Here is a 13,347-nt window from a genome sequence, read left to right as displayed (position 1 = left end):
GCATTCTTCAAAACAGAATTTCTGCTCCTCATAAAATAGGTTCTACATGGCTGGTTAAAATTTTTATTTATTATTAATTGTATTTCAAAGACAGTAAGCTAGGCTGTATAAGATTTATAATAAAGCAGCATATTGATAAAATAATTTTTAGAAAACCTTTATCACTTTTCTCATTCAGATACTGTTGTTTCTCTCTTTTTTTTAATTAATAAATAAATTTATTGTTTAACAATGTTTAAACAAGAGATGAGAATGTGTATAAAAATTATATAATTGTATATATTTTTTCTTGCATTTTGTAGAGAGCAAGAATGAAAGATGCTGCCCATAGGTATCTATATGCTTTAAAGAAATTTCCATCTGAAAGCAATTCATGTTATGATCAAAGATTTTTGCAAATAAAGTTTCAGCTGTTTTTGGGTTTGTCTCGTTGCAGGAGAAAAATGAATGTAAGTCTTCTGAAAGGGATTAAAACTATTCTTTTGTTTGTGATGATCAGAATCAAAAGTTTTAATCTAGTATTGAGAAAAGGATCATGTAATTCTTGATATAGACTAGAAATTGTGTTGAATTCCTATTACAACACAGAAATATCTGCTTGTAATATGAAAATAGTGTTATTTTATTATTTTTCCATATTGGCATATCCTTAGTAAAATTTCTTTTATAAATTGTGGAAACATGGATTTTAAAATATTACATCAATTGCTCTTATTCTTAATAGTTTAAATACATATTTACATGCACTAGAATCAATGAAACATTTTCAAAATACGTTTTATTAAATTGGATATCATTTAAAGCAAGCACTTCTTGAAACATTGTATTTTATATTTCTGTGACTAATAATTTCTAAAATAAGAGCAGTTTAAAGAAATGTTTGGTTAGTTTGTGTAAATAAGCAAAAAAAGATTTTGGTTTTATGGGAGATTAGGATACGTTAAAATGTTTTACTTTAAGGAGTTGTTAAAATTAGTGGAAAAAAGGAGAACTGAAATAAAAATTAATGTTAATGCTTTTATATTTTCATATAAATTTTTAAGCTAGATGACAATTTTATTTTATAAAAATATTTTATTTGAAGAATATAGCATAATTTCCATTGTTATTTTTGCTTTATAATATACAAAGCTCATCCAGAAAGTAATGGGTATTAAAAAAGATAAGCAATTTATTTTCATTGGTATTTTATTACAGAAAAATCTACACATCTTAAACTACTTTTCAACATATTCACCATGCAAATTAAGTTCATGCATCATATCTTAGCATCTACATATCTGCAGGCATGGATCTGGGGGGTTTGCCTTGGGTGCTCAGCATCCTCCCGCTTCATCATGATTAACAAAGATTGGACAGAAAGTCTAGGATTTTCCATTTAGAAGTTGAATAGTGCTCTGTATCCGGTCTCTTGTTCCCTCTTTTCTTTCGCTTTCTAGTCGCCAAGCTTAATGTCACTAAAGAAAAATCCCTTTTATTTCAGACCAAGCATTTAAAAGCATACTGGTTATAGATAAAATAAGTACTTTAAATAAATAAGTAATAAATAAATTAAGAAAATAAAAACTTTAAAGAAAGAAAATGAGTACTTTAAATAAATAAAAAATAAGTTGGGGTATTTAATTTTGAGACTTGCTACTTATTATCTAAATATTACACAAAAAAGTGAAAGAAACACAGTAAAATACACTACCCTCCAAAAGTTAAGGAACAACATGTTTTTGGTGTCTAATTTGAGAATGAAGCAACATAGAAACAAGAAACTTAGCAGACGTGTTCACTAAACGGTTCTTTAATGAATGTGACGTAGAATGCTTCTTAAGATCAACACAAACATGAATTACAACAAAAAAACTGCACTCTTGGCAGAAAAATCGAGTCTTGGAGAAACAATATATCACAATTTTTTGAGGAAAATTGTGATGGTCATATTACAAAAATGGGTTCAAATAAGGAATGTGTTCACTTCTAGCTGCCATACATTAGTGGCAGCGACGTTCCATGTTTTCAATTAAGATGTCGGTCAGTGAAATGGGAAGTAACAACCAGACACAGAGTAATCCTTGTTTAAGCTCACCTAACATCTTGGAGGAGGATTTAAGGCAGCAACCTGTTACCCAAGGTAGTCCCAAAGATGCTCTATTGCAGTGGTGCTCAACCATTTGACTAATGCATACCAGCTAAACAAAAATTGAAAACCTTTAGTACCACCACCACCACCACTCTTGAACAAAGCTCATATCACATAAATTTATGAGTGTTAGAGAAAAAAACTCAATCAGGATGTTGGGGTTTTAAGTTTTGAATTTAATAGTTAAAATACTTTGCTTCTTTGCGTACCATCTATTTTTCTCTTGCATATCACCAGTAGTACGCGTACCACCAGTTGAGAACCCCTGCTCTATTGGATTCAGGTTTAGGGACTGAGCTGGCCATTTCACCTGCTCTATACCGTGACCCTCAAGATATCCTTCATCAACCCAAGCTCGATGCGGTCGCGCATTGTTGTCCATCAGAAAAAATCCAGGACCAGTAGCAGCGGCATATGGGTAGATATATTCATCAAGGATCTTCTCTCAGTATCTCACACTGGTTAGTGTTCCTTCATGGAACACATACAGGTCAGTGTGGTTACTGAGAGAGATCCCAGCTCAAACCATTATTCCACCACATCTGTAAATGTGTTGTTTCACAATGTCGGATTGCTTGTATCTGGTGCACTGTTCCCTCCAGATCAGCTGACACCTAAATTACTCTCTCTTGTGAACCTGGACTCTTCTATGAAGAGAACAGAAGCCCATTGTTGAGTGGTCTAGAAATGGGAAACTCTGTGTCGTCGGGGCAAGGGGACACAAACAACTGGTCATCTAACATACAGGCCGGTATTATACAGGTGTCTGTGCACTGTAGTAGCTGAAATTCTTGTTCCTGTGACCACTAAATGATCTGCCATGAGCTCAGGCACAGTAATGTCGCTCCTCCTTTGGGTCGAAAGAGGTAAATAATGGACTTCCACAGGTGTTGTAATTCTTGGTCTGCTTGGAATATGTCTTCTAGACACAGAATCCTCAGATTCAAACTGATTTCATAGTCGATGGACTACACTGGGAGAGATATTAAGACATCTAGGAGCATCAGCTTGTGACATCCCCATTTCCATCCTCAATTGCCTTCTACCTCAACAAATCGGGCTTACGACTTCTTCTTGATATTGTCAATGCAGTTGCTAGTAACAATTAAATATCAACATTCGTGAACAAAAAAAACAAAAAAAAAAAAAAAAAAAAATTGCGTTCCTCCAAATTCTATATAAGTATTCATTTTTATAAAATAAAAGTGCTAACTATTGTTTTTCCATATATTTTCTTAAACTTTGTTACTGTCATGCTTATAAATTGTCCATTTAAATGTTACTGACATTTTTGTAATGATGAGCTTTGAAAAGCACACTCTTCCTTAGCTTTTGGAAGGCAGTGTAATTTTGAGTGATAACGCTTAGAAATTGTGTATTTAAATGTTTCTGACATTTTTGTAATGATGAGCTTTGAAAAACATGCTGTTTCTTAACTTTTGGAGGGCAGTGTAATTTTGAGTGATTATTTTTTACATTAATTTTGAATTTCAGTTAAATCAATGAATTTTTTAAAAAAAAAAATGATGTAGAGAGCATGTCAACTTTAATGCTCTCAATGCAATGAATTAATTTTCTTAGTAATCTAGCAATTTAAAATCTTGTTATTTGAAATGATTTAATGCGACAGTTGTTAAATACACAGCTACTTCATTCACTGCGAAATATTTAATTTAATTTATTTTTTGTGCGTCTGTGCTTGGGACAAATAGATAATTATAGATTAAATATAAGTATAAAACAACAGAAGTTAATAGAATGCAAAATGTACATAGCCTATTAGTCGGCAGAATGTATAAGATTGCTCAACAGTGTTACTTCGACATAGGTAAGAATATCAGTGAACGAGCTGAACAAGGTTTTACAGTTTTTCTTATGTATAAGGTAAATACAAACCAATTTCCCTTAAGAAGTGCTCCACAAATGGGATGGCATCCCTTCCCATAGACAGATAACCTTTGTATGCTAGCTGTATTGATTTAAACAAACAGTAGCAAGCATATATGAAATACTAGTTTTAATGTAAAAACTTGATGTAATAAGATAATATACATCATTGACATCAAGCTGAAACCACAAATCAACAACATCCCTTTTTGAGGGAAATAACTTTATTGGCATGAACTTTATTTTGCAAAAATCGATGTTCTACACTATAGTTCTAATATGTTTATCAAAAACAATTGCATTTTACTTTTTGATCATAATGCAAAGCAGAAAAACAGCAGAAAAAAATTCGATATTAATATTAAGGGGTATCACCATTGCCCTCGTATCGGAATGCAAAAAGTATTGTTCATTTTTTTCCTGGTTCATTTACATCACATAATAGTTTGGATCCACGGCCTAAAATTTAAAAATGATAGTTATTCATTTTAAATTCTATAGTGTAGAACATAGATTTCTGCAATGTTCTTAAAACTGCTTTTTTTTTTTTTTTTTTAGTTTTAAAAGCTTTTGTTCCTTTTTAAGGAAAAAAGTAAACATCTAAAAATAACACAAAACTTAGGCACATACTCTTTGCACTCTTCTTCTGTTTAAGAACAAAGTCATGTCAACAAATAGAACCGAGGCATTTTGCTAAATTGCGGGAATCACTATTAAGAGGTCCAGTCAGCCCTTAGGGATAAACTATGAGGGGTTCGGCCAATTTGACCATGAGAAAGTGAAAAGTAATGAATTAGATTTAACGGTCTTTGAAAGTTACTATATTTTCCTGTAGGTTTTGTTGTGCTACTAGAAATAATGCTTTAATTTGTGTTAAGTTAATATAAATTGCTCAATATGGAATGCCCTAAAAAAAAGGATAAATTAGAAAAAAATGCAAAAAGGTGTAAAAAAAATTGAGTTCCTTTTCTCCAAAAACTAGTACATTTTCTAACGAAGTGAACTCTATTGGAAGCATTTCTGTTTTGTGAGCAATCTTTCCTCCTTATTTGAAAATTCTGGCTATTTAATAAATAAAGTAACTTTTTGTGCCATTCAAAATTCATGCAGTGTATGCAACTATGTATTTAAATGTATCTATCTAAACTGAAAAAAAAAATTTTAAGGGCTAAATTTGTTCAATTATTAATCTCTTATGCTCTATTTAAAATTCTAAGAAATGTGAGAATCATTGAGTTAGTGATGGGGAAAAAAAGTATAAAGCCCTCTTTCTCATTGAAGAATCAGCTGTTAACAAGTTAATATGTGCCACTTCTGTCGATTTAAGACCAACTCAACTATGTAATTTGACTTATGAAAAAGTTTAAATGTGATTGAGCATATCTAAAGCGTTATAAAAGCTTTCACAAAGTCCTAATCCATAAACTAACAAACTCGGAATTAAAAAAAAAAGTTTAAAAATAATTTTATACTTAAATGATAATCCCTGTGACGTAAAAGTAAATTAATTAAATTAATAGAAGGCAATCCTTTTTTTTTCTTCTGTGTGTGTGTATGTAAGATATCATTATTGTCTACAGCTTATATATCCACGCACTCTAATATAAACTATATGTTCCATTTTCTGTTTTAAAAACAATTTAAATGCAAGGAATTCTTTTATGGTGGCCATCTTCCTTAGAAGACCATCTGTAAAAAATGATCAGTATTTCTGAGAATGGCAGCTATTTGTTTAGAAGGTCAAAATTATCTGCAATAAAAGACTGTCGTTTTAAAAAAGACTTATAGTATTAATGCATTCAAATTTCACAGAAATAAAATAGTTGAATAAGGCAGATAAAATAATTAATTTTATGTTCAAATTAATAAATCAGTTAAATAAAGATTGCTAAGAGAAAAATTGTAAATCCCTGAGGATATTCACTAGAACATAGCGCAAAATCACATTCTGTAGCTTAGCAGTCGCTAACTCTTATCTTGCAGATAAAGCATTACCTGAAATCCATTTTTATTTTAACTCAAATTGTTGTTTTAAATTTAAAATATTATTACTTGTATTGAGATAACAATTGTGAAATAAATCTATCATACGATAAGTTTTAAATACTGTTTTCAGTATTCTTATTATGCTGTATGAATTTGATCTTCTGTGTAATATTATTAAATGGCTAAGTTTAAATATAAGCCTATTTGTACAAAAAAAAAAAAAAAAAAAAGGACAGTCCTATATCTCCCGATCTACTGGGCCGATTGACAAAATTCAAATTGCGTTCTTCATGTCTCGAAAGCGCGACTTAGGATATATATTAGATTTATATATAGCACTATTCTAACATAGGTATTTTGACACAAAATCGGACTTTCTCTGAAATAACATACCAATTTTTTTCCATATTTCGATTCTGTGACTCAAATTACGCCTAAATATGAAATTTTGTAAAATTTGGAGCGAAATTTACGGAGAAATTCACAAATTTATGTTGGCACTTTTTTGTCAGTTAGCGCCAAGAATAGTTCACTTGGCGAACTTCTTAATATATGGCAACCTAGTTTCCTTTCCCGTGAGAGGGAAAAAAGTCACCATCGTTCCTTTTTTCCAAATTAATATTTTTTATATTATATTTTTAATTATAACTTATTATTTTAAGTATTTTTTTCTTTTTCGAATTTCATTTTAATTGTTTAAGTTGCATGGTTTTTTTCGAATAACTGTTTTAAAAATTTCTACTTACCTATTCGAACTGCATAAATAAAGGCGCAGCGTTTATTTTTTTTCAAATAGTTTTCTTTATATATATTTTTTGTAATAGTTATTATTTTAGGTAATTTTTAAATTCTTAACTTTTATTTTAATTGTTTGTGTTGCATTGTCTCTTCAGATAATTGTTTTAAAATTTTCTATTTATTCCTTCGAATTGAGCATTTTAAATATATTTATTAATATAAATTTTCCAGAATTTGATTTTATTTATTTGAATTGCGTTTCTTTCGGAGGAATACTTTGTAACCCAGACTACGATGCGTTTGAAAACTGCATATATTAAAACAGAAAATACAGTAAAGCACAGTTAACACGCCTTTCAATGTTCCGTTCAGAAAAGATATATATAAATAAGAGAGACATTTAACTTAGGATTGCGACATTTTAACTTAGGATGACTTGCATACACTGCTTTAAACAGTTTTATCATTGTGCCCATTGCTTTACACAATTTTATCCTACATTTGGCTTCTTAAATGTTATTCATATTTTAGTCAAATATTTTATTTTTGAAATCGTAAGAATCAAATATCATAAGATTAAAAAGTTTTTAAATTAAAAAAAAAATATCTAAATACTAAATTTTACCATAAAATTTATTTTTTCTTCTCTTTTTCTTCAGGCATTCTACTTTATTCTTGCTCTTTTTCTTTAGGCATTCCGCAAGTATATTAAAAAGCATCCAAATTTTCGAAATATCTTGATATTTTTGACAATCATTTTAAATAAAGTTATCGACTTCCATTTCATAAAGGCCCAAAAACGGCCGAGCGGTAAAGTCGCTGAACACTGGTAGTTCACTCCGGGGTTCGAATCCCGGTAGACGGGTGGATTGCATGGGCCTTTTCATGGATTTTCTCATGTATAACGTGTATGCCAGCTGGTTTCCCTTAGAAAGTTCTTCACAAAGGCATCCTTCCTTTTAGGCGGATAGCCCTGCTTTGCCGTAACTTAATAATCCAGTTCAATCCATTTCATCAGTATTTAAGTCAGAGCCTTTATTAATCTTTAGAGGTTAGCATTTTGAAAGTATTAGATGAACGGAAAGGCTGGTTTAATAAAGAGGTTTTGGTTTATTTAATTATGGCAAAGCACACTAGGGCTATCTGCCTAACGGGAGATATGCCTTCGTGGAGGACTTTCTAAGGGAAACTGGTTCATGTACACGTTGCACATGGGAAAAACCACGAAAACGCCTATGCAGCCAACCCGTTCGCGGGATTCGAACCTCGGACCGAACTACCAGTCTAAAAACGAACCATATAGTCTAAAACCAGTCGCTCTTCACTTTAATGTGCAATGATATCGTTTTTGTCTTTTCTGTTAACATGAGCTAAATTGATGGTATTTGCTGGGGTACACGTCCAAGTGTTTTCTCTTTGAACACCTAAATCCTTTAAAGTATCCTGAAAGTATATTCAAAAGCGTCTAACTTTTTGAAACATCTTTGGGGGGGGGAAGAGTTCAAAAACTCGCCACCAGGGGCAAAATGGCACTGTATGCGATATTGTTAAATGAAATAAGACATGAAAATATCGGTTTAAAATGTGTTTAATTGTTTCCGAAACGTGTTACAAAGCATGTTCAAAGTAGCCTCCAGCATTTTCCGAAAGCAAGTTAAATCCTGTTACCACATTCTCAACAGCAGCTCTTAGCATATCAAGAGGAATGTTATGGACATATCGGTGTATCACATTTTTCATTTCTGCAAAATTGTTTATCACCAGAAACAGTGCTTTTGAGATAACCCCATAGCTAAAATTCACAGAGGTTGAGGTCCTGGTGGGAAGATGGGAAGTGTCGGCCTCTAAGACGTTCATTCGTGAAATGTTGCCTAAGTAGCTGTGCGACACATCTGAGGTGGAGCCCAGCCCTGCGTAAAAATCCTAGTATCTAAAATGCCACGTTACTGCAGTTCATGTATCACGAAACATTTTAACATTGACTCTAAGTGAGCTGCAATCACAGTGGTCCAGCTATCGACTGCTCTTCAGAGAAAAATAGTTCAGTTATAAAACTAGCTGTCATTCAACACTAAACGGTGTAGTATGACTGCTATGCAATCGAATGCAGTAGGCGAATGCAATGGAACTAGATAGATAAGATGAGAGATTTCTTTGGCCTAAATCGATTAAAAGCATTTTGAATCAGTATCTTCATGTTTTAGGGGCCGAATTCAGGCTTCAAAAATTACAAATTAGCGATCTGTAAGAAAACGATTTCCAGATTGTACGCACTTGTGCGAGTGATTTGCGATCTCACATTTTCTAATTGCTAATTCGTGGTTTTCACGGACGAATTTCTCACACGGATGGCGCACTCCACGTTTATCGAATTTAACACCTTTAAATGGTAATTTGCTTACTTCACAATTTCTTAAGGGTATACAACATATTAAACCCGTGTAACAAAAGGTTAAGTTAAATTCCGACCCATATTTTGTTTAAAAATATTGCATACAGTGCCATTTCCCTCCTGGTGGTGAGGTTGGCTGTTTCTAAATTTAGATGGTCATTCCTTAATTAAATAGCCCACCAGCGGCCGAGCGGTAAAGACGCTGAGCACTGGTAGTTTGGTCTGAAGTTCGAATTCCGCGAACGGGCTGGCTGTATGGGCGTTTTCGTGGTTTTCCCCATGTGTAACGTGTATACGAGCCAGTTTACCTTAGAAAGTCCTCCACAAAGTCATCCCTCCCTTTAGGCAGATAGCCCTCGTGTGCTTTGCCATAATTAAATAATCTAATCCAATCCTTAATTAAATATAACTGATTTGTAACTTCTACTAGAGCTGACAGTAAAAATTGAAGTGCAAATAAATAATATCGTGTGCAATCTTGATTAATATAAAATTAAAAATTTTGCATAGAAAAATATTTGCATTCACAGAAAGTTTTTTGAAATATTTGCAATTACTTTATAAGGATTTAATAATAACCGTAATAATTACTTATTATATTACTGATGATTAGGATTCAGTTCTTGACAATTACATTCTAAATTAGAATTTTAAGGATATATTGAAAATACGCTACACACAAAAATACATTTTAGGATAAAAAATGAGTTGATTTTTTATGTTTTAAAACTTCTTAAATTCATTTAATAAACATCGTATCCTCGTTGTTAATTGAATCCAGAATGTTGTGTGTCGCTTATATAATTATTCATACTTGTCCACAGAAGCTACTGACTTATCCAGCCATTAAGTAGCTGCAGATCATTTCTACATAACCATTGAACTTCCAGTAATTCAGTCTCTAGAGGGTTGTATGTTTATATCATAATTTGACTTATATAAATGATTATTCTAAACCTTATGTTTCTATAAAAATATACGCTTTAAAAATATGGATGATAGTATCTGCCGCTCTTTCAGCCACTTCAAAAGCAACAGTTTGTTTAGAAATAAATTATGCAGTTAATGTCATAAAATTCAAATAAACATCAAACGAAAATTCTCAGTTTTAGACAATTCGATTTAAACGAAGTAAAGTAGCAGATGATAAAACGCCGAAGGTAAAAATTTACTCTTAGAAAAATGTACTCTTATTTTTTTTTTAAAAAAAGGAAGAAAGAGAGAAATTAAAAAACATTGTTAAAATTTGAATAATATCATCTATAATTTAAAAAAACAGCTTTTCATATAGTATTAATAAATATTTATTACGCCTTATTGAGGGAAAAAATTTCATATAATTAATTCTCCATAAAATTTTACTTGAAATTTAACGTTAAAAATAGCTGTGGCAATTCAGTGTAACCAAAATCCATAGACACATTTGGCGTTATTATCGCTCAAAAAAAAGGTGCCAAATTTCAAAACACGAAAATATGTAAATTCGTGTATATCTTAGAAAATTTTGAATAAAAAAGTTTAATTTTTTGCAGATATGCTTAAAAATACACCTACCTTATGATGATGGTAAAAATTTTATAGGTTATAATTCAAAATTTTTTTCGAAAAATTTATAAAAATTATTTAAAAATAGAAATTTAAAAAATAAAACACAAAAAATGGGTAAATTTTATTTGGAATGAACCTAAATTTCGAAATGTGAGAGAAAAAATCAAAAAAGTTTAATAAAAAAAGAGATATTAATAAATATTTGCCAAATTCAATTAACATTGAGGAGCTAATATTTTAAAAACTAGTTGTACGATTTTTACAAAACTTGGTATTCTGGCATAATTTGAGTCGTAGAATCGAAATATGGAGAAAAATTGGTATGTTATTTCAGAAAAAGTCCGATTTTGTGCAAAATACCTATGTTAGAATAGTGCTATACATAAATCTAATATATATCCCAAGTCGCGCTTTCGAGACATGAAAAACGCAGTTTGAATTTTGTCAATCGGCCCAGTAGAACGGGAGATGTCCCCCCCTTTTTTTTTTTTTTTTTTTTTTTTGAGCAGTGTACCTTATAGTGTTTTGGTGGCTAATAAATTTGCATTTATGGTTACACTAAACCCATATGATCGTTTCTCCCTCCAAAGCAAGGTATTCTGTTTCTTAGATAGCTTTTAGTTATTTCTAAAGGAAAACTACAACATTGCATAAATAAAGACATACATAAATAAAGTATTTATTTACAATCTTTCTGATAATTGCGATTTAGAGTAATAATTTAAGTAATCTGGTTTTAGATGTATTATAAATGTATTATGTGAAATATTTTAAAACATACATGAAAGTGAAATTCTTGAATAGTACAGAATAGCTAGGAATTCAGAATCCGAAATTGTTGAAAATTCATAAATTTTTCATATTAAATAGGCTTTTAAATGTGCTATATTTCATGTTCTGGTGGTTGAAACTACACAGCACATATGTTTTATCTGTTTTTATGAACTGTTCATTTACTATAACATTATTATTATTATTAAAAAAATTATTAGATTTTAAAAGCTATTTGATTAGTTTTTTTTTTTTTTTTTTTTAAAGCTGCAAATATTCGAAGACCTTTTATGTTTAGACTAATGGTAATTGCATTTTGTCTTAGAAAAAGGTTTTACAGGAATACATTGCGTACAACAAAATTGACTAGACTCATTTTATTGCTTGCCTGTTTGAATACTATCTCACTCATATCACTGTGCTAGTGAATCCTTTTGGATAATTTCTGGATGTTTTTCATTATAAAGGGTGGACCTTTATTCCTTTTCTGCTGTTGACAGCTACAATATTGCATCTTTCTCGACTCTTAAACTGCATAATCATTCTAGGCTGTTATCAGTTATTTCATTCTGCACGATAAATAGATAATAATCACCACCAGTAGTGATCAGTTGCAACATGGTGTATAGAATGCAAACATCCATTTGCAACTGTAACTTGTCATTTAAAACTTATCATGATCAATGCCAAATTTATTAAATATATGAGCTAAATCGTGGCTCTTACTTAAAATGAGAAAAATGGAGTTTCAAATTTAATATACTATTTCCCTTTACAGTATACAATGCATTTATTTGACATGTCTGATATTTCTGAGTCACCTTAATGACATTGTCACATGTTAGTGATATCATTAACATGTAATGTTAGTAATATCACTAACATGTAGTGTTAGTGATATTTATTTAATACTGTGTAACATTTTTCATGGAGCTTAAAGTAATTCTGATGACTGCCATATATTTCTTATTTTATTCATATAGGAACTCGCATTAGCTGTAGAAGTCGCAGAGCAGGCAATTCTCTTGAAACCAAAGTCTTTTGAAGGGTATTATGCCAGATGTAGAGCACATGAAGCTCTTGGGTATGGTATAATTTTTCAATTGCTTTTCTATTTAATTTTTAAGGATATCAGATGCATTTTAGAATTTTAGATTTAAATGTCAACTAATAATTTTGACTGAAGTTGTCAGAAAGTTAAGCATGATTTTTCTTTTCTTGTATCTAGAAAATTTGTCATATGTAGTTCAGATCTGGTATTGTATTAGTATTTGATTTTTGAACACCTATTGTAAAAGCTGTTTGAAGAGCCCTTTAAAGTCATATAGGACTATATTAGGTATTAAATAACTAATAATACCCTGCAAAAATATTACACCTCTCCCCCCCCCCCCGTATTCAATATTATGAAGACATTTTACAATACACAAGTGCCATTACTAGTATATATTACTACTTCTATAGATAAAAACTCTTAGCTAATTAATTTTGCATAAAAAGTAGAATTTTAAAGTGGTTTTATAAATGTAATAGCTTGTAACCCTCTGAATGGCACAGGTTTTGGGATCTGGTTATTAAACCTGCATTTAAAGAGCATTTATTAGCTAATTATTTTAGTCTATATTATCTTAAACTTATATTCATTAAGATATCTGATTGTAATGAAAGTTTTCCACCAAAAAACGTTAAGGGAGGCGGGGAAAAACATGTAAGCAGTACCTTTAGTGCAAGTAGTAACCACCACCGAATTGTATGATTCTCTGCCAGTGTTTGGGTAGTTTACTGAAACTACTATAGAACTGAAAGTAAATGATGGTTCTAATCTGGTAGCATTATAGTTGCACTTCAGACACCTGAATGATAATGATATGTTTTTATAAATTTCACAACGCAT

General features: G+C 31.0%; 2 protein-coding genes across 3 annotated transcripts in view; one reads left to right on the top strand and one right to left on the bottom strand.

Moving 5' to 3' along the window:
* The window catches only part of rols (zinc-RING finger and ankyrin repeat domain-containing protein rolling pebbles), a 227,301-nt gene that overhangs the window by 207,924 nt on the left and 6,030 nt on the right, over positions 1–13,347 (top strand). For both annotated transcript variants that reach the window (XM_085820522.1, XM_085820521.1), the window contains 2 exons: positions 303–449; positions 12,437–12,537. In XM_085820522.1, the coding sequence (XP_085676648.1) occupies positions 303–449; positions 12,437–12,537 (248 nt within the window). The remainder of the gene's footprint in view (positions 1–302; positions 450–12,436; positions 12,538–13,347) is intronic.
* Positions 1,443–13,347, bottom strand: part of Cdk7 (Cyclin-dependent kinase 7) — a 62,921-nt gene continuing 51,016 nt past the window's right edge. Inside the window, exon 3 of the transcript XR_015042151.1 lies at positions 1,443–1,457. The gene's annotated coding sequence lies outside the window, so the exon portion shown is untranslated. The remainder of the gene's footprint in view (positions 1,458–13,347) is intronic.

This window comes from Stegodyphus dumicola, chromosome 7, assembly GCF_044657685.1.
Source record: "Stegodyphus dumicola isolate Sdum_Otavi_A_Nest chromosome 7, ASM4465768v1".
In the NCBI taxonomy this organism is placed as follows: domain Eukaryota; kingdom Metazoa; phylum Arthropoda; class Arachnida; order Araneae; family Eresidae; genus Stegodyphus; species Stegodyphus dumicola.
Note: the sequence above shows the minus strand (reverse complement) of the source record. Positions and strands in the feature narration are given on the sequence as shown.